This window comes from Zootoca vivipara, chromosome 7 (assembly GCF_965207765.1).
Source record: "Zootoca vivipara chromosome 7, rZooViv2.hap1.1, whole genome shotgun sequence".
NCBI classification, from domain to species: Eukaryota; Metazoa; Chordata; class Lepidosauria; order Squamata; family Lacertidae; genus Zootoca; species Zootoca vivipara.
Genome location: NC_142590.1, coordinates 56,426,176 through 56,448,536, shown reverse-complemented (window position 1 = coordinate 56,448,536; position 22,361 = coordinate 56,426,176). Strand labels below are relative to the sequence as shown.

The 22,361-nt window shown below is 41.4% G+C and overlaps 1 protein-coding gene across 7 annotated transcripts in view; it reads right to left on the bottom strand.

Moving 5' to 3' along the window:
- The window catches only part of SRGAP2 (SLIT-ROBO Rho GTPase activating protein 2), a 206,691-nt gene that overhangs the window by 24,206 nt on the left and 160,124 nt on the right, over nucleotides 1-22,361 (bottom strand). For 5 of the 7 annotated variants that reach the window (XM_035122342.3, XM_088674333.1, XM_088674336.1 and 2 more), the window contains exons 12-17: nucleotides 20,228-20,255; nucleotides 14,983-15,010; nucleotides 11,923-11,983; nucleotides 6,628-6,705; nucleotides 4,619-4,753; nucleotides 2,464-2,569 (exon numbers count right to left, since the gene is read on the bottom strand). In XM_035122342.3, the coding sequence (XP_034978233.2) occupies nucleotides 2,464-2,569; nucleotides 4,619-4,753; nucleotides 6,628-6,705; nucleotides 11,923-11,983; nucleotides 14,983-15,010; nucleotides 20,228-20,255 (436 nt within the window). The remainder of the gene's footprint in view (nucleotides 1-2,463; nucleotides 2,570-4,618; nucleotides 4,754-6,627; nucleotides 6,706-11,922; nucleotides 11,984-14,982; nucleotides 15,011-20,227; nucleotides 20,256-22,361) is intronic. The other 2 variants (XM_088674334.1, XM_088674335.1) reach the window with 1 other exon arrangement.

Here is a 22,361-nt window from a genome sequence, read left to right as displayed (position 1 = left end):
TCTTCACCAGCTAGAGCCTCTGGACTAGGCCCAAGAGTAACCTCACAGAGAGCACATAACAATAATCAAGGCTTGCCAATGCATTGATCACTGTAGCCAGACTATCCCTGTCCAATGAAAGATGTATGCAGTTCTCTTTCCACCAAGGCCCATCAAAACTCTTTTACAAGCATTCATCTGAACATGTGAGGCTTTAAAAAATGTGTAGAATGGTGCGGGACACATATGCAAACTAAGATCCCCAAGAACTCGGGTTTCTCCAAGACCTGTGTGTGTTTGGCTGAACATGCATAGGAACTTTGTCACGATAAGGAACCCTGCCTTATTAGTGCTCTTCATTGGGCAGAGGCTTCTAAGCATGATCAGCCAAACCCCACATGGACATCTGTGCTCAAGGCCCAAAGCTCAGAAAGGAATCCACATGCAGGGCTGGGGGGGACAGGGTGGGGCTTGCAGGCATGACTACACCCTCTACACAATTTTAACTGTCACATGTTCAAGCAAATGCCCAAAGGAGGCTGGAGTCTTGGTTTCCTTTGCAAGCATTTAATTTGCTGCTGTTGTTGTTGTTTAGTTGTTTAGTCGTGTCCGACTCTTCGTGACCCCATGGACCATAGCACGCCAGGCACTCCTGTCTTCCACTGCCTCCCGCAGTTTGGTCAGACTCATGTTCGTAGCTACGAGAACACTGTCCAACCAAGCATTTAATTAAGTTCCTGGAAATAAGGTTTTAAGTGGGGGAAAGAGTTATAGAATAGAGCTTGATTTTTAACCAGATATGTTATCACATACTTCATTCCTTCCTACATATCTTACTGATAGGGCAAGCTAAATATGAACTCTGCTATATGAACAAAATATGAACTCTGCTAGCAAGCAACATCCAGCAGCTGGCACCTACTTTTTTAGCCCCTCATGTTCATACACGGTAGGGTGGGTCATAAAAAACTTTTTTTGGAAAATGTTTCCTCCCTTGATCTTATATCAGGCGTATGGTATAAACATAGTCAAATTTCAAATTTGGGACAAATCTGTTAATATTTAGACCCTGCTCCTACAGATTGAAATTTTGCCTCACTACGAGTGATGAAAACATAGGAATTTGACTCATTTATTCTCAGTATGTTAAATTGTGAACTAATAAACAAAAATTTTAGATTTTATGTAGAGCAATAATAGTTGCATACTATTATTTTCTGCAATATTTATTTATTTAAGATAAAACATGTTGATAATTTACATGAAAAACCAATGGTTTTGAACAAATTATATGGAACAATTAAGCAAACGGTGTACTAAACAAGTAAACATAAACATTAAACAATAAAACACCACTCATATTATGTGTTGCATCAAAACATCACATTATACTTAATATATAAGATCAAGGGAGGAAACATTTTCCAAAAAAAGTTTTTTATGACCCACCCTAATACACGGGGTTCTCAAAACCAAACTCCTTCTCTCCAATGTTGGTATTGTCCCCTGTTTAGAACCCCTCCAAAGCTATCTATTGGCCAAATTAAAATGCAAAGTGGGAAGAGTGAGTTTCCTGCGTGGTAATGCAGTTTTCTAAATGGTCAGGTTTGTGCCATTAAATCTTAAAAGCAAATTGCATCAATTTGGGCATTTCAGGGCACCATGTTAATGGTTAAGCACAAAACAGGGTTATTAGATGCCCGGACAATTCTTCTTGAAACAAACACTGCTTTCCAGTCCAGTTCTTTGAATAATGAGACACTATTAAGGGCGGAAGCAGCCATTCACTTCAGTGACTTAGAAGCGGCATCTGAGGGAAGGGAATCCCAAGGCATGGAAGAATTTCCTAACACTGCTGTGGAAAGTTCTGTTCCTGAGCTGCAGGAAATTGGGTCTTTCCTATCTAACACTATCTGAGGGGTGGCAGGACAATGGCACACTTTGTGGGGATATGGTTTTGAATTTTCCAGGCTGCAATCAAGACCTCATTGTTTTCCAGAGCAATACTACAGGAAGTCTCAAGACAGGCCTTATTTCATCCGAACAAAAATTCTCCAGTACCCTGAAACGATGGCTGTCCCTAAAAGGTAGCTCTTTTAGCAAGATTTCCACTTAGAAACAGGGAACAGCAATACTGTACTGGTAATGGAGATTTTTGCCAACAGAATGCTACCTGAACAAGAAAAAAAGCCCACAGGTTGGCAGTAAAAATACAAGTGATATTCAGAGATGAGCTCAAGCACAGGCTCCAACTAAAAAGAAATGAATGCTTTACACTTAAGTGATCAGGAACTCAGTTCTGTGCATAATGTGAATGACGGGGAGAGGCTCTTTCTTGCAGGTCTCATGGAAGTCTTCACACAAAGGGTGGAGAGGCATCTCTTGAGGTTTCTGGACTCTTTGAACCAAGCAAGGCCCACCAACTCTATGATTCTTACTTGGCAAACCAACACTTCAGATCTGTTGTGCTTGAGGAATACTTACTGATTGAGGAATGCAAAGAGGTATCTCATTACAATCAAAGTGGTTTTAGGCAAAGTCAGAAGGACTTTCCGGATGTGTAGAGCTCTCTCCTGCAGATTGTCCATTGCTAGGAGGAAGGAGAAAAAAGAGCAGGGAGCTGCTGTTTAATCACACAATAAGTGGCATTGCAACATCTATGGAAACTTTACATTGCTACTTTTATGTACTGTTTCATATTTATACGGGTGCAGGAAAAATCCAATGTGTGAAGACTGTGCCAAAGTCTATTTTATCACATGGGAAGTGAGAACTTACTGCCACCTGCAGCCCCTCAAGATGACACATGAAGTAAAACAGAAATGTGACTTCAGTGCCATTTGTGAAATGACCCTTAATTGGGGGTGGGAAGGAAAAGGTCTGAGCAGTTCTTGAAAACATTTATGAAGCACTGCACAGAAGATGACAGAGGCATGATTTCCTATCTGTTATGAAAAAGGTCCTTCAAAGCAGAAGATGAGAAATTTATCTTCAAGGTCCATGCAGTGCGGGTGAATTGAGTGTTGTATGTTGCACAAGCCACAACACAATAGCCCATTAAAGTTAGCTCTGTAAGGTGGGTGTCTTAAGCAAAACCTTTGGCACAGTATTCCACAGATAGATTAACATAACTGGAGGGTGAGGTAAAGAGCTCTGTCTGCAGCAGTCTAATGGGAAAAAAGTGGGCAGCATATATCCTTGGCTCTGGAAGTCCAGAATTATTTGGCAAAAGACTGCTCTTTTCATCTAACAGGAGTAAAACTGCGTAGACTAATTTGCAGGGAGAATGAAACCACAGATCCTTTTAAAAGGAGCTCTCCTACATGCTACTTCAAAGGCTGCTTCCATCACTGACATTCTTACACTCGGACAATGGATTCATTGTTTGCTCTCTGAATGAGTCAGGGGGAGTTCATTGCAAACTTGGAGTCACAAGAACATTTAAAAAGCACCCTTGAAATGATAAAGTTGTACGTTTAACAGCTTAACTAGTTGAAAGTCCTTTTCTATGTTCTGTACAGAAACACCATAAGGAATTGACGCTTATGGTTACGGAAGGTACCCGGCCAAAAAAAGACACAGCTGCTGGGTTTCTAAATATACATACAGCCCAAGACACATTGCAACTACTGTATCTTCAAGCAGTATAGACAGCAAGTTCTCCCCCCCCTTTTTTTAAGGGTGAGTCAACCAGGAGACTTCCTGTACTGCTTGTCAGTCAGTTTCTCTTTAACATAGTATTTCCCTGATGTTTCATTAGTAGTTCTAATCTGTTAATTGCTATGGAATTCCGGGCTGAAAGGCAATATAGAAAACATTTTAAATGAACTAATACAATAAGCAGATATACATATTGATGACTTAACTGTCAACAGGCCATCGCTAATGAGAAGCAAACAGAAAGAGGTCCTCTTTCTAACTCTTGCTCTGCGTTTAATGTTGCCACCTCAGCAACTAACTGGGGCATCAAATTATAGTAGGTTCTAATACAACCTTGTACAATTCCGGTTTCTTGCTCATTTTCCTTGAGATACTATCAAAGTATCAGGGAATGTTCTGAGAAGCCAGCAGCGTGGTTTTAGAGAGATAGCTGAAGTCTTACAAGTGCTGGGGGGGAGTGTAAAAAGGGAAGATTGTGTAGACACAGAGGATGGATAATGAGCAAGTTCCTACAGATATATACAAAAGGCTGAACTACGTAAAATGTTATCATTAACTGACTTTTATGGGGCAGAGAGCACAGAGAGAAAAATGTCAGAAGGTGCAAGAAACTTTATTTTATGTATTATAGAAAATGGTTTATCCTATGTGCTTTGTGCCAGATATATTAAGAATTCTCTCTGAAGAAGAGCACGCTCAATTTTTGTTGGGGTTAGATTTTGCATCGGTGAATGGCATTAACATTTTGATTATTGTTTTCATGCATTAAAATTGTGATTTTAACATATCTCCTGAAGAAAAACATTTCTGCTTCAATGCACATTAGAATATGTGTTACCTTCTACGTTATATTAAATATTTTTACACCTTTGTGGTTTGCTACTCATTCTGTCACTCGATAGGGGCAGCTATCTCCTTGTGTTGTGTTTCTTTGCATGCCTTATCTTCAACTGACTCATTTCATCCTTGTGCTACTTACTGACGCAGGCAATCAGGTCATGAAAGATTTCCTTGGGGAAGAGGGGATGCTCTAGCCCACGAAAGTAGAGCTTTAGTACACCTGCTATTGAGTCCATATCATGGTCATTTTGATCTCCAGCCAGTGGATCCTCCCCTGGTTACCACAAAACAAGAATGACAAGAGAACAGAGAAGGTGCATATTAGCAAAACAAAATAAGGAGTGATCTATTAGAAGCTTGAACCTCACAGGAGGAGAAATAACAGGCAGGAGCCCAAGTGGCTCACAATGTGTAACCTATAATGATTTCAAACACCCCTCCCCTCCCCCCCAACAGGTATCCCACAAAAGATTCTATGTAAGTACATTGGGTAAGCAACACTTCTCAGCAGCCCCATCTCCTATCCAAAGACAGTCAACAAAAGGAGACAGCATGGTGCAGATAACACCAAGGTTGCAGGTTTGATCCCCGTATACAATAGCTGCATATTCCTGCACTGCAGGGGGTTGGACTAGATGATCCTCAGGGTCCCTTCCGACTCTACAGTTCTATGATTCCAATTTGCAACACGTAGACCCTTCCGTCTTCCAGCAGAGCTGAGTCTTACATGCAACTGATGGAAAGCTTGATTACCAGCCTGCTCAGCTTCAAAGGCAGGTAGTGCTAGACTAGCAAAGCTAATGAAGTGCATGAACACACAGGTCTTGGGTGTGACTCTTAATCTACTGGAGTTTATAGGTTTGGTTTTGGCCAAAGACAAAGGAAAGATTTGCACCGAAGCAGAAAGTCCTCAAGGAGAACTTGCTGTTGGACATAATCAGATTTGATGATGTGGCAAGCCTTCTCTCTTCTCATAGAGATATCCATTACGAGAGAAATAGTCAAGGCACAGCTATTATCTTAACACCACAGAGTATAATAAATAGGCAACTATGAATTAGAGCATTATCCCCAGTATTAACTGTCACCAAGGGCTCTTGATGGAGTAATAAACTCACATACATTAAGGTTAACTTCATTAGTTTAGTTCCTCATTGGATTTGAGGCCATGAGAGATGAAATGGGGGGGGGGAATCAATGTTATGCATGCAAAGATACTAGAACAGTTATCTATTTTCTCTAAGCAGCCTTCCATAAATGCTCCATAAAGTGTAACCCTTTGCATCTGGCATCCACCCACCACAAAACAGATTTTCACAAACCCTTATAGATCATGTCTTATTCTTAGGCAAAGGACAAATGCACAGCAATCTCCATAACGTCATGACTGATAAAGTTACACACATACGCACTGTTAGCCAGAGGCCCTTTGACATGGGTTGGACATAGGGTTGCCAGACTCAATAGAGGACAGGACTTCTGTGCCTTTAATTGCCCTGCTCTCTTTTGAGTCTGGAAACCTTAAAGAGAAACCAGCAGACCCTTTGTTTAATTTCCAAGCAAAGGGTCTGCTGGTTTCTCTTTAAGGTTTCCAGACTCAAGAGAGAGCAGGGCAATTGAAGGCACAGAAGTCCTGTCCTCTATTGAGTCTGGCAACCCTAGTTGGACATGCTGCTCTGCTTTTACTAGGCAGATAATTTGAATGTAAAATATTGTGTGATATTAAGACCAGCCTTTCAAGCTGACTGGAGAATACAGGTGCCATGTTTTGGAAAGAAGAGAACAGTGACTTGAAAGCACCACTCTGCTTTAGTGACAATGGGCTTAAGTTACAGTATATATGATTCTAAGGTAACTAAGGACAATGAAGTGCCCTGTTTTCTGCTTCCCCATGCAGCCACTTGTGCCCTCCCAAACTCTCCAGCGTGTTGGGGGTCTACTTAAGTACTCTACTTAAGTACTACTCAAAAACAATTTGAGATGCAGTGTGTGGGAGCCACTGGGGGAAGTGGGAATTGCCTAAGATTGGGCAGACCTTTGAAGTCTTCATTTATGACACCAGTCTCACCTCGCTTAAACTAATAACCCAGAAGCATGAAGACACATTGCAGAGAATTGTGCAATACAAAAAAAACCAACTACCCTTACCTCTCTCAAATGCATTTTTTATATCATTCACCTCAACCTGAGATCCCGACACCCTGAATATCCCTTCATGCTGCAGCCCTGCAACGAAAATAAGAGAAATCCATGAAACCAGAAATACCTAAGCAAGTGATACACTTACAACATTCTTACAATCCTTCCTTCAGTCACTGAAATTCAGTTATCTGTCAAATTCAACAACATGATGATATAAGCACACACTAATCCAAATCGAGATGCCATATCATTACCCGGCCGTTAATCCAACTTGTTTGACAGCTAAAATTAATTAAAAGTGGCACACCAGCACTGGTGTAATTAAATCCATAGCAATAAGTTGGCACAATTCATACGTTGTTAAAAAGTATTCATCTAATTTTTTAGAATTCACTTTGGCATTCAAGAAGCCAATACGACTGATTTTAATGGCTTCTAAAAGACACATAGCACTGAGGAAGCACCCATGGTCCACGGTTCCTAGAACAGCAGGGCTCTTAGGGTGGCAATTCTGGAATGAGAAAGATTCTAGAGAGAGAAAGGAAGGGGGCGAGGAGTGACATCAAGGCTTGCTAAACTTATCTTGGCCTAAAAGAGAAACAGATGGAGCACACGCACACAGATTATGCTCTATTAGAGGCAATTCCAAGGAACTACTTTCATAGCATCCAGGACTACAAATAACATGTTTGACTCTTATAGATGGTGGTGCCTTCATGGGACATGCCCCACTCCCAGAAGTTTGAAGTAATTGCTGTACTTTAGAGTGTACTAAGATATTTATCATTTTCAAGGCGATTCTGTGAAAGATTAGGCCTGGGGAGAAAGGGAGCAAGTGATCATGCATATGTCTTTCCCGAGTGTGTCCTGCTTGCGCACCATCACTTGGCTGCAATGGGATGGAGCTTTGCCAACAGATTCTAAATAAGCAAGCCCCAAAAGAGCATCGGTCACCAGCCTCAGCCCTACTCTGCCCCCTTAGGGCCTTTCTCCAATTTGGCATTGACTTCTTCCTTCCTGTCAGGAATCCACCTCCTGCCTGCTTGGAGGAGTCAGATGATGCTGGAGGCAAAATCTCTCTGATGCTTCAAAAGGGTGAGATGGGAGGAGGATCACTTGCAATCTTGTCCAGTGCCGGCGATGCTCCTCCAATGATGACTGAGTGTTCCTGAGATGAACAGAAATCACAGAAGAGAGAACACTGGGTGGTTTGTTTGGGTTTTCTTCATTGCTGCCAACACCACCACAGCCAGGCTGTTATAAAAGACAATGGAACATTGGCGCAACAAAGGAAACTGGGTGGTTGGCTTTTCTTCTGCTCTGGTGCAGCTGCTGCTGCCGCCAAGAAAATCAGCAGAAGGCTGGTGGGCTTTACAGACGGCTTTACAGACCAGTTGCCTGCCCCTGCTCTAATTCTGTGTTTACTGGACAACCAGCATCTTAACTATTGTGTAATGTGTCTTTTAAATTAATAATAATTAAGCAATTGTTCAAGAAGTGCTATACACTAACACTACCTTCATTGAAAGGATTTTTGGTAATATCAATAAGTTTTCAAAACACAAGATGAATTAGATGGCAGTTTTTCAAATGGGGTTCACTCAGTCTAGAAAATCAAATTAAGATAAGATTTTGTTGAATCAGCAGCTTGCGTCGAACCATGGCTTAGCTGCAAATGTGCAGGTTCCGGGAGAGGAGATTGTGACTGCTGGGCTCCTCTCTGGCAATTCTGCTGCTGTGTTGTGCTATGCCGTGGTTTGACTTAGCAAATTGTCCGAACCTGGGGTCATGGTTTAGCTCTCCCAGACAACCCACTAGCTGTAAATCATAGCACAAACCTTGGTAGGAATGTGGTGCTGGATCAGAATCCTGTGCCTTTCCACGCGGAGCCTTTAAAAACAAAAGGCTAAGCATAGAGAAACAACAGGGCGAATCAATTAAGAGGACCGATTTTCTAGACAAAGGTCACACTTCAGGTCATTTAATTAAGATCAATTGTCAAGGCAGAAATTCTAGGGGAATCTATCAGATGGTTTATAGAAAATACGTTGCTACATAGTATGAAAGAAAAGCAAATCATAGTGATGGTGGTCCTAAGGCGTTAGGGTAAGGAGCTCTCTACTAGGAAGGATAATCCCTCATCACATATCAAGAGCAGATGCTTGTTTGATTCTTCACAATATTTTAGCACCAAAAACAAGAAGGGCGTGATAACAGCAGCAGAGGAAATTCATATTATCTCCAGTGTAGATGAATCTTGCTTTCATTTAAAGATTACTTAAACCAATGCTAAAAGGAAACAACAAAGGAGATCAGTAGTTTGCTTTCTTATATATGAATCCCATAACTGTATAGGAATAATTTTACTGCCCAGGTGTAATCACTAGAGAAATGTTTCTATTCTTATATATATATGTCCATCTCTAGGGCAGATAAGCCTCCAGGGAAAATCCCCTTGAGGATGTAGAAAAGAGAGACTATAGAAAACTAATAAGAATAAGAGCTTAAGATAGCTAGATAGGCTCACCTGAAACAGCTGGCAGGATAACTAAAATGGTACTTAATTTTATGTTGGATGGTATAATTACAAATATTGTTATCCAGGGAACAGGCTTATGTGAAAGGAGAATTCTCATCATTATAAATGGAGAATTATTACTGTTATAAATCTGATTAAACCCTTTCAATACTCAGATCCATACTGAATGAGGGAGAATCTTGGGTGGAACATCTGGAGGTGACAGCTAATACCATACTTAATGTTACTTTTTCACAGGAGGCAACCACCTATGTTCTACAAACAGCTTATGAAGTTGAAATCTGGTGGGCAAGGATGGGCCAGAAGCTGTTCAGAATTGTTGCTTTAAGACCTTCAACACTATACACCAGTGAAGCCAATGTGATGCCTTCCAGATGTTGCTGGATTCCAACTCCCATCAGCCCCAGCCAGCATGAGTCAAATTGACAGGACTTTTAGTCCCAACACCATCTGGTGGGTGCCACTTTGGCCATTTATACACCCACAACCATGATGAAAACCAAGAACAGTTTTATACTACATATAAAGATCTAAGCCCATCATACCTTGCTATCATATTGGCTGATGTTGCATAGAGGAAGCAGGGTTACAAAAGACCTGCCACTAGAGCAACTTGCAAAAAAAAAAGCACCCAGAATAACTGAGCCAAGAAATCTGAAAGTTATTTAAAATTCTGAAACAGAGTGAAATGCAATGTTTATTTTAAATTATAAGTTACCGTAGTTCCAGATGAACTGAAAGTTTTAACTGTTAATGTGGTGAGGAAGCAGGTCCCAAATTTGATAACATCAGGATGTTCAATTGGATATGGAATATATTTTTACCTTGCCATCCACAGAAGTGGCACAACCTCTTAAAAATATGCTCAGACATCCTATTTAACCACCTATCCCAAATGAAGGCTTCTAGACTATACCCAGGGAACCTTGTCTGGCACTGTCGTTGGGTACCTTTAGGAGCCAGGCAAAAGCATTCCTGTTCTTCCACGCCTTTGGGCAATTAAACAATCTGTGTCCTTTTAAACTGTGTGTGTTGGGGGAGGCAGTGGGGGTGTGTGTGTACAGTTTGTTACTAAGGTATGTATTTTTGTCTTTTTATATTGTAAACTGCCCTGTGATTCTCAGATAAAGGGCAGTATAGAAATGTGGGTAGTAAGTAAGTAAAATACCAGCAGCTTAACTGAAAAGATGTGTCAAAACTTCTATTAATAAATTGTTTGCATATATATGGTGAGCAATTTTTGAAGACTGCGGTGCATTATGTTATTCTACCAAATATGGGTTGGATCCAAAATCTTTGCTCTTTGAATAGAAGGGCCCTTTGATGAGAAGTAGGGGATTTCCATTCATGGAGCAAAGACTGGATCTAAACCTATGTTCCCCAAGGAACACATCTTTCATAGATCATTTTCAGAAATGCAGCCTCTGTAATGACTTGGGAGAAAATCTGCTATTTGTTATCAGATAACAAAATGTCTCTTACACATAAAGTATGTTTGTGTTCGCTAGAAGAAGATAGGGGTGTGGAGGGGGGGGGGAGAGACCAGCAACATGCAAAGCTTTGATCTAGAGCCATTTATCTTAACATACCATATAGCCAAAGACAAATTAATTATGTCGGAGTATACCTTATTTCCTGTGGAATGGTGTTTATTTCATAAATCTTTTAAATTGTGATAATTATGATTTTTGAACAAATAATCTTGCTGAGACTAAGCATGTCTGGGTCAGTGATTGGATGAGTAACCACAGAAATTTTGGGTCTCATGGTAGGTAAAAAGGCATAATACAAATGGAAGAACATAAATAGATAAATGATAAATACATAGAGTAGCATCCTCCTGATACATGTTACTTGATCCAATGAAGTCTTCCATCTCCACAATGTGAGAGAGGCACCCCCCCTATGTGCACCCAAATTCTGTTCCAGAGGGTTGGGGAAACCTTTCTGGAACAGAGTTAGAGCCCACTGTGCATGAAGGGGTGCAGGCAGGAGGAAGACTTGGCAGAACTATGACAAATCCTTTGACGCAATACACAACAAAAACAACCCCAAATAGGCAAAATAGCCTTCTGATAGAGCAAGGGACACCATTCCACTCTGACTAAAAGTTCAGCAATACACAGGACATGCCCGCTGAAATCTCAGAACTCATAAGGTGAAGCAAAAGATCGATTTGAAAGGAAAAAAGATGCAACACCTTAATGCTAAGAGAGAGAGAGAGCGGGAAGAAAAAGAATAACGTATCAGAAATCCAGAAGGACTATACATATAATATGTGTGTATAGTTTTGGCTCCTGTGTCACAGTTCTGAAAACAGAGTGGCTCCATAAAATATTATTAACTATTTATTAAATACTTATGTAAATTTCTTAATACAAATTTATTAAGTTATTTACTTTATTAAATAAGAATACAGCTAGCTTGAGTAGAAAAATCACTGTATGCAAACTTTACAGATTTATTTAAAACATTTCTATATCTTAATTCAAAAGGTCCAGGGCATTTTCTAGTAACTTAAGAAATATCACACACGCACACACTAAAAGGCAGTCCTACAATCACAAGCTGTGCTCTACTTATGCATTTTGATTATGTCCTGCCTTTTATTTATTTGAGAGGAAACTCAAGGCAATGTCCACAGGGTTAACTGGAGGGCTGCCTCCTGTGTTTTCAGATCACAGTCCTGACTATGCTTGAACAGGCTACTTGAATACTGTGCAGAAAAAACTACACTTTAGCTTAACTATCTCCAAACTCACCATGTCTGCTAATGAATCGTATGCAGCTCTCTACCACCAGGGGAATTGCTTGGCTGGAATCCTGAACAACAAAATGAGAAATATGCAATGAAAAGAATATTCAAATGATAGTGCAGTTTTAAAAAATGATACCGTTTCGAAATGAACATTCTTCGGAAAAGGCTACAAATGGAGGGATACTTCACAAAATTCCTACACGGCAGACACTGTGCAATATATGCTTTCTTCGTGTATCCACACACTGGAGGGAGTCATTAATACCGGTAGCTATTGGATTTTCTGTATTTTAGCTGCTAGAATATCTCCCTCCCTCCCTCTCTCAAAGAAAGTCTGGGTTAAACCTGGAGTTGGAATTTATTCACCCTCATAGAGAACGGTTAAACAGAATAATGTTAGCGGAATTACTGCCATTATTCAGTGTTGTGGTTATATTGAAGGTGATAATTCCCTGCTGTTTTCATTATAGTACCTTAGTCTGCAATCCCAAGCATGGCTAGGCAGGACCATGTGTATGTGGAAGGGGGCAGGAGGGCAGCAATGGAAATCTCTGCACCATCTTTGAATGGGCTCCAATCAGGCCCCATAGTGCTGCGGTGGCAGTGGGGCTGGCTTGGCATGCCAGGCTGGCTCAGCTATCCCCCCCCTGAATGCTCAATTTTGAGGCTTTCCATCAGCAGGCAGAATGGGGAGCTCGCTATGGGGTGGAGGGATGCTGGGCAGAGCAGAGATAGGAAGCGCCCCTGTGTCCAGCCCAAGCCGCTCCTCCACCCGCAAAAGGATATTTGCAGCGTCTGGTGTGACTTGACAGAAAACAAACACCGGTGAATCCTATGAGAGACCTTAGATGTTCTAGAGAGTCTTTTTCAAGTGTGTAAACAGAACAACACAGCCTCCAGAAATTAATTATTTTAGGTATTCAAAGATTGAGCTTTGCAAGAGAAGAGCACGTAGATGGCAGGAAACACCCCCCCCCCAAAAGGGCACTTAGAAAATAAAAGAGCCTCTAATTTGTATAGCATGGAAGGGTGAGGCAAGTATACAAATCACGACAAGCCTTTCCGCCATTTCCAAACCATGTGCATTATGTAAACAAAAATAAATAAAATCAAAGGCCTTACAAATCCTTTCATTCTACTCCAAAGAAATAAGAAAATGGCTTCAGGATAAAAGCAAACATTTGCATGCAACAAGGAATTGGATTTACAATGAGAAAAAACTTATTGGAATTTTTACATATCTTATTTGGAACATGTTATGCCAAAATATTTTGTCTTTAATTTATTCAGTGGCAAAGGTATCATCAGTAATAGACACATGGAGCTGGTTATCCTGATATAGAATTGACTTCAAAATAGAAACAGTCTACTTTCTGGACAAATTAACTTAACATTCCTGTATGCTTCAAGTTATTAACAATTTTTTTTAAAAAAAACTACTATAAGAACAAGCAAAGCCTCAAATCAAAACTGGCCTAGAAAAAGATATCAGGTCCTCCCTGTCCCATGACAATATGACCTAGTTTCTTTATTATTGCGCCCAAATTACAATGCTGTAAATCATCCACCGGGGACAAAAAAAGATATATTGGATTTTCTCTGATTAGTGGAGCACATGTGCACATTTAACAAAATCCTATCTAGCAAAGCAGAAGAGGAAGGCAAGCTGAGCAGCCGACAACTCTTGTAAACAATTACAACAGACAGAAGCAATAAGCTGAGTAGCATAAATGTGAATTATGATACACAGCTTATACTGGCTAGAGCCATTAGAGGGCAATAGCTTCAAACTCAGAGGCCCCAGACAGGAGACGATAAGGGGAGAGAACACACACAAAAGGGGGTGGGGCATAGAAGTTTTCATCTATATGAAACAGTTCACACTGCTGTGTAACATGCAAGTGAGTAAAGGAGTAAAGGATAAATGCTAAGCCTACAACAAAGTATACTAAAATATCATCAAGAGATGCTCTTGCCCAGGACCCTTTAGCCTGCCAAGGCCCCTCTCCCTCTCTGTGTTCCTGGAGTTCCAATGTCATGTGCAACAGCTTAGGACAACAGAGCAGCCCTGTCTATTGACTCACCGACTATGCACTCAGTTATCTGAATACATTGTCTCAAGATGAGCTGCCCACTCCCTGGACAATTCAAAGGCAATTGCTTTGCTTTGCTTAATTGCTTTGGAGCCAGAGTGTTGGCTTATGGCACCAGGGGTGCCCAAACTTTTTTCATTTCAAAGAGGGCCAGATTTGATGTAGTGAACATGCGTGAAGGCCGACCAAAAGACCGACCAAAGTTGTTGACCTTTTTAAAAAACGATTTTACCCCAGAGTTGTGCTTTTTAAAGGATTTTACCCCAGGAAATAAACTGCCGCAGGGGCCGAATTAGGCCCCTGAAACGGACTTTGGACATGCCTGTCTTATGCTGTCTCTGTTCCTCCCTCCCTCCCTCCCTCCCTCCCTCCCTCCCTCCCTCCCTCCCAAGCAAATAGATCAGAGCAGAGTCTCTTACTAAGCTCTATCTTCCCCTAGCATTCAGCTCAGCAAATCTACAAGCCACGGTATCATTCTAGAGAAAAAGGAGGGAGAAGAGGAAAAAGCAAGAGATGAAGACAATTAAATCTTCCCCATTGCGTATAGGCTTGAAGTTTGGAGGCTATGTCAGATTGAAGCAACTTGCTGTTGTATACTGTGGACATAAACACTTCCCAAAAGGGTTCAGTGTTGCTGCTAGAAATGACTAGGTCTGAGGAGTCTCTAAATAGAGAAGTGTTCATTTGGTGCTTCATAAGCTTAGTGATTTATCAAACACAAAACTAATATTGGTTTAGGTTTTTTTTTCTTGAAATAACAATCCATTATGCAGATTCTTTTGGGTAAGGAGGAGATTATGCATTCCCTCCTTTGAGGACTGCACTTGCCGGCTGTCTTGATTTGGCCAAGGTAATTTGGGTTGGTCCCATCATTTCCCCCTCTATGAAATATTGGTGGCAATAAATAACATCTGGCAATCATATAAATGGCATCAATTAATCTTTCTGTAATTGTATGAAGTCTTTATTACCTGCTTCCTTATGGTAGAACTGTGTCTGCTGTTGATCCCAAAGTCAAGACGGGCCATGATTGATCAAGGAGCGAGAAGAGGAAAAGAAAGCAAAGGCATATGTCAACATAATCACCTACAATCCAAATGCAGCCTCACTTGGTATATAAATGGCTCTTCCTGGGGGTGGAGAGGAACCAGAGGCAGGGGAAAAATCCACTCATTTACTCCTGACTTTTAGAAACATTAAAATAAAAGCCCAAAATGGACGCAGCAAAGCTTATTGCTAACATAAGGCTATACTTAACCTTTTACTTCCAGCTGCAGAGAAACCCATTATAAACCTCCCATCATTCTCGTGCCAGTTAGTGATAATTTACAGGCTGCACCACACTAAGGTAGGTGAGTTCTGCTGAGTGATTTAGAACCACAAGGGGGAGGAAAAAACGCAAATTGGTTTCTCTTGTGGAGATTAATATAAACCTATTAATGTTTCTTTATTAAAACAAGTGCCCAAGAAAAGGAAAGTGACAGACAAATTAAACCACACTGAAATGACAAGCTATGTTACAAATGGCCTCGTGATTACTGTTTGTGTTCTCGGATGTTAGTGTATGATCCAAAGAGGAAGGAATGGCCTTTTATGTTGGTTTTTTTTTTTTTTGCCAAGCCTTCTCCACTAGCGAGGGAAGGAAATGAGAACCTTTCGTATCATTTCTCTGTAGATAGTTCTTGTCCTGACTGCATTTCATTTGAGGGCAGACACACTTAAATCCTTTGTTAACTATACCAGTGTTTCCCAACCTTCAGTCTCCAGCTGTTTTCGGACTACAATTCCCATCATCCCTGAACAGTGGTCTTGCTAACTAGGGATGATGGGAGTTGTAGTCCAAAAACAGTTGGAGACCCAAGGTTGGAAAACACTGAACTATACTATCAGATGGAGCTGATAGCTACGGCAAGCAGCATACCATGGCTACAAAGAGTATGGGAGTAGCCTTACGAAAGAGTAAATAAGTTGTGTGATGTGCAGCCACATCCAATGCGAGCTGGAGATGTTGCCTGGATAGAAAGCAATAACAGACTTTCCAGGCTGTGAATTTCTGAGAAGCAGGAAGGGTACCTAGACGGTATATGCTTGGTACCAACAGAAGGACTAAGAATCCTTCTCTGGAGTCCTGAAGGTCAATGGAAGTTCAGCTAGTCCTTTGTAATTCCCTTACTTAAGGATTTTGGCAAGTTCCATCTATAGAACTCAGGTACTTACTCAGCCATGTGAGTGGCTCATCCTGAGAATGTGTGAAGCTACATTTGGTGTGACCGTCTCACAGTGTTTTCTCTAACTTCTGTTGTGCCTGCTTTCATTGTAGAGAGGAACGCAGTAAGCTACCTTATATCTACCTTATTCCTGGGTGTTTACCTTAGTGAGGACCTCACTTGGAAAATCAACATACTCACTCAGGTGGTCAGAAAGGCCCAACAGAGACTCCATTTCCCACAAGTAACCCAGAGATGCATTTTAAATAAAAGGACACATTCTACTCATGTAAAAAATGCTGATTCCAGGACCGTCCGCAGGCCGGATTTAGAAGGCGATTGGGCCACATCTGGCCCCCGGGCCTTAGTTTGGGGACCCCTGGTCTAGGGCAACCCAATCAGATGGGAAGAGTACAAGGAAGAAGAAGAAGAAGAATCCCATCGAGCTCAGTATTGTCAATAGCTGTCCAGAGTTTCAGGCCAGAGATTGAACCTGAAATATTATAGCTCTAGCTATGCCCTTCTATTTGCTTCTCATATACAGTCGTACCTTGGCTTTTGAACAGCTTAGTTCTTGTACATTTTGGCTCCCAAATGCCTCAAACATGGAAGTGACTGTTCTGGTTTACGAACTATTTTTGGAAGCCGAATGTCCAAAGGGGCTTCCACAGCTTCCGATTGGCTGCCGGAGCATCCGGTTGCCAATCAAAAGCCACGCTTTGGTTTCTGAACAATTTGGAAGTCGAATGGACTTCCAGAATAGATTCTGTTCGAATTCCAAGGTACAACTGTAGTAGTTTTAGGGATGTAAAAAAAAACTGCCAAAGGGCAGCAGTCCACTGCATAGGAGCGGGATTTCATATTATCACAACACACAAATTGATAGAAGCTTCTCCTTCAGTGGAAAGTGTAAATATCCCCTTATGATATGGACAGATCCATGCATTAACAAAATCTGTTGTGGCGCAAGAAAATGTGATGTGGTAAGTGCAGAGCACAGTGGCAATGCTCTTAGTGCACAGGTGGCCATCAGAGTGCTATTCAGATATTCTGAACTACAACGTCCACCATTCTTAACCACTGGATGTTCTGGCTCAGAAATGGAATCCACAACATCTGGAGGGCTACCTTGCCCAACCTTTATTGATCTTATGTAAAAAAAAATTGGCTTCAAGTATCTCTGATTCAGATCATCCACCTGTTATGTGGGAGCACTTCTCTTTACCCTTGAAAAGATGTTTCAAATCAGCTCTAATAGCCTTGATCCATTTGTCTTCTCTCCACCTTTGCTTCTGATTCAGCCATTTCTGTTCTGCCAAATGAATTGCAGAAGATACAAACTACTGAAAAGTCCCTGGATCATGAAACCAAACTCCCCGCCAGGACAGATGGTTACTGAGTCTGTGAGGAAAGCAATCTTGCTTGCACACTTAAGAACCATAATGGCACTTTTAATATTGAGGTATTCTGATGAAAAAGAAAGGATGACCAAACTGCAGGGATGGTGTCGGGGGCAGGCGGGGCGGGTGGGGGAGGAGATTAATGCCACAGGAATGTAATATATTTTAAATTATCAACCCTAAATGATTCCCCAATATTTAATGTTGTTCTGCAATGAATAATATTTTATTATTACAGCTGTCAGACCCTTATTAGGACCTGTCAGCTCTGCTTTACTATAAGAAATGCAAAATGAAGTAATGACTCCAGATATGGAATAATTACCCTCCCTTTGTTAGAAAGGCTCATGTATGCGCTTGCACTCTCTCCACATGTACATGACTTCTAAGCCAATACAGAAAGGCAATTTGGAGATCTGCAATGTTTCAAAGAAGGCCTCATCAAAAGTCATATTTTTCTATTATTATTTCCACATATACGGTGACATTTATGATAGCATGATTGATGCCGGGCCCAGTTATAACAAAACGTTTATTTTCTCCACTGCTGCAATCCAATTCCATGTCAGACCAGATGAGGTCAATAGGCCAAAGTGAAAGAAAACCCCTTGTATGACTGATCCCTCCCCATCCCCATTAAACAATCAAAAGCTCTTCAGGTATTTATTTCAGGGCTTTTTATCCCCCATGACAAGAGGAGTTCCAGCAGAGCACAATGTCTTCTCCAGCCTGGAAAAATGGAAGGTGTTTAGACCAGGGAAAAAAGAAGAAAAGAGATGACAGCATATTAACTAATTGGCACACCCTTTCCCTCTCCTAAGCAAGTTTGTCAGGCTGGAACTATATGTGATGCTCATCAAAAGCCAAACCCTCTCCTCATGTCATTGAAAGATACATATTTGTGTTGTTTCCCAGCTCCGTTAGGAGTCAAGGATGATCTCACAATGTGTGTAGCTTTGCCTAAACTTTATGGGGCTGGGAGGACAACTTGACATGAGTTTCCACTTTTGGTGGCATCCCCATTGTTGTTTAGTGACAGGAGTGAGCCAGCAGTAAATCACACTGAGCATGTGGAGTTACCTCCTTAATAGCAAAAGCAAGATCTACACAGGAATGCCAGGCCTAATGAGCACAGCAACTCATCTCCAGTAGGTCTTGCCCTGATGAAGGAGTTGTTGTGATAGAAGGTCCCCACTTCCCCACATCTGCGTAAGTCCTCTCCTCTCCAGGGCTTTCCCAAAGCAGTCTGAGATTTCTCCTGTGTGAAGCTTACTTATCCTCCTCCCTTTTCATTCCTCTCCTGGTTCTTGGAGACCAGGGAGGAGGGGAAGCTCATCGCAGTAAGAGGGGGAGACACCCATGCCTCATCTCTGGTCTCATCTCTGTCTCTTGGCCTCCCTTCTCTCCTGCTTCAGCTTCTGCCTCTGGGCCTAGACTTCTTTGCCACAGACTCTCCCAGCACACTAAACCCTGTTACCTCTTCAGCTTCTGACACCTCCTCCTCCCAGTTTTCTCCCTCTTCTCCTTCTGACCACTCGTCGTCATCCCACCCCAATCCCCAGGCTCTGAGCCTTCTTCCCTTGGTGGTTCCCCAGCTGGTTCCTCCCACCGTTCCTGACATCTAGTATCTATTTCTGTCCTGAGACCCAAGTTAGACAGCACAACCCATGTGTTAGAATTCTTGGTAATTAATATCAATTTATCCAAATTTCCCCAGGTAAACACAGTCGTAACAACTCTACTTAAATAGCATGCCAATAGCATGTCTTATTTTGTGTCCATTCACACTTAATGCTAAGCCATGGTTTGAATGCAATCGCCGCCATCCTGGTGTCTTCTGAATGTTTTAAACTATAACATCCAATACACTTCACCAGCAAGCTTTGAAAACTGGGACTTATGGTGGGACTTTCAGCTGAAAATATGTGGAGGGCGCCAGGTTAGCAAAGGCTGGCTTAGTGATATGCACTCAAGCTGAAGTGAGGCCAAGGGAAGGCTTGTGGGCTCCCTGCTCCCCTCCTCTCCCTTCTTCTGTGCAGTCAGGGGAAAGGAATTCTGAAACATTCATTTTCTGTTTCCATGAACAGTGACTTGTTACATACGAACCAAAGACAGTGGTTTAAAACAGTCCGGTAAGTTTCAAAATAAGCCAATTTCAAGCCATCAATTATGAAGCTAGTTTGTTTTAACTGACCAGAGTTTTAACTAACTAGTGTTTGCAAACCACAATACCCAGTTCATACATAACAAGAAGCAAGGATTCATAGAGGCCCTTCCCCAACACCAGGCATGTCGTCTTGGGGTGGGAGTGAGGAGCATACAAGCCCAAGGTTCCATGGGCTTGTTCTAGCTTATGCACATAGTGCTAACTCAGTCCTTTCTTGTGTTGTGGCCATTGTGTGGGAGGCTGCTTCAAAACCTTTCATATGGAAGCTTACATTTCCAGAAGCTGCATTTTTGTTTTTAGGAAAAAATACAAACATAAGAAGTGCCATCAAAATGAGGAGTAGTTTGAAGGAGAATTGGCAAGTGCTTTGTTTGCAAGAAAAGGACTGTTTGGGTTAGTGGAAGACACTGGAAACAACAAAGCTGCTTGGAACCACACCTACCTGGCAAGAGAGCAGTCAGTCCTTTGACCTGTTAAGAGAAAAACAGCTATGTTTCAAAAGCTATGTTTCAAAAGAGGAGAGACTTGTAGCAGACAGGAGGAAGGGTGGGTGTGATTTCAACCTTGGTTAGGGGGCAAAAGGGACTGGGGGGGCTTAATAAATAAATAAAGAAATGCGACTGAACACACACACCCCCACTCTTTGCCTGCTCCTGTTCCTATGGAGATCAAGAGAGCATGTCCCCACAGGCAAGGCTCCTCCATGGCTGACCAGGAAATGCACAAAACAGCTCCAAGCTGCCTGAAGACTCTATGGAAAGCATTGTTTTTAGAAATTGGTTTTCTAGAGATGCAATAATTGTTGACTGCTACTGCCAAAGTAGAGCCACGCCACTTCTCCCTCCGACATCTTCCCAGAAGGAATCAGCAGTGAAGAGAGATTATGTTTTATGAAACCACTTGGAGAGACTGAAAACATTCACAGATTTGCTAGCCCACAAGCACAAGGTGCCAGCATCCCATCTATTTCAGGAGTTATGGGTTTAAATGATATTTTATGGAATCATATTTATATACAAAAACAAAACAAAAAAACCCTACCAACCTACCACCAACCTTATTATGGCTTGGAAGGAAAGGGCCCAAACCACTATGCCTAGTGCTGATACAGGCAATATTTAAAAATACCACAGTGAGGATTTTAAAAAAGGAGGAGGATAGACACACGAATTATTTGGCACATATCAGAGCTCAGACAGTTTTTAAGTTGCCTTATGCAATGGAATGATGCTGATTTGTATCAACTAAGGACTTGGCCTGATAGCTCAAGATTAAAAATGAAGTGATGGGAATGAAGCTAATTGTTGATCATGGAAAATAAATAACCCATTTTGAACAGTCACTTTCTCCCTCCCAACATAAACCTCAATTACCCAGAATGGTGCATAATTTATAGCAACATTATTCCAAACCAGAGTTTCTTACCATCTGTCCCACTTCCATCACAGAATATTCATATGTATAAATTACATGGCTGTGGCAACATCAAAGGGCTATAGTATTACAGTGACAAATGCAGATGGAAGGCAGGGAAATAATTACTCGCAGATAGAGAGATCTGCTGGTGCTTTTTATTAACGGAACTTGTCATCTTCAGATTAAAATAATTGGCAAATGAAGCCAAACGTCACCTTAAAGGGAAGTGGGGGGTGAGGCAAGACACAAACCCCTATCAAGTTCCTCCAAAGTTAGGCAAGTCAAGCACTCTGCCAAATAACCCTTCTCAGCGCTAAAGTTTTAGAAAGACGTTTCTATGATTTCAGTCACCCACTATAGACTGCAATAGCATTTATAAACTGGTTAGGATTGGCATCTAAAATTGCTTCAGTTTATAGTGTTCTAATTTGGGGTTGCAAGGATATACATTTTTCTAAATTCCTTGTTCTCCAAGACAATAGCATCCATGTTGTTGTTGTTGTTGTTGTTGTTGTTGTTGTTGTTGTTGTTGTTGTTGTTTTAATGCAGGCATCCCCAAACTCGGCCCTCCAGACATTTTGGGACTACAATTCCCATCATCCCTGACCACTGATCCTGTTAGCTAGGGATGATGGGAGTTGTAGTCCCAAAACATCTGGAGGGCATAGTTTGGGGGTGCCTGTTTTAATGGCTCCAACTCAGGGACAAGGACCTTTGCAACCACATTTCAACGTAATCCACAACAGCATTACATAAACAAAAGGGGCTCTCTGACTTTAGAAAGTCAAAAAAGAAAGACATTTAGCTTTCTGCAGAAGTCAGCTATGACCCAGGAATGTGATTCATCACAGGAGCAGCAGGAGCATTATATCCAGACACTCAGAGGGAGAAAATGCTCCCAGGAAATGGCATGACTTGTTCTACTTTTTTGATAGACAAATAGTTTCTTGTGCCAGAAAACCTGGAAAATGTGTCCATTGCCTCATTTCACTTCCTATGGATCAGAGTCAATTTAAAAATAACCAACAGCTTTATCCAGCAAATTTGTGGATCCAGAATGCAAAGCACTTTCCAAACTATTCACATTAATGGTCATAGGCACACGTAGATGATTTGAAGAAATAAAAATGCCGTGTCACTGTATTCATTGTACCAATATG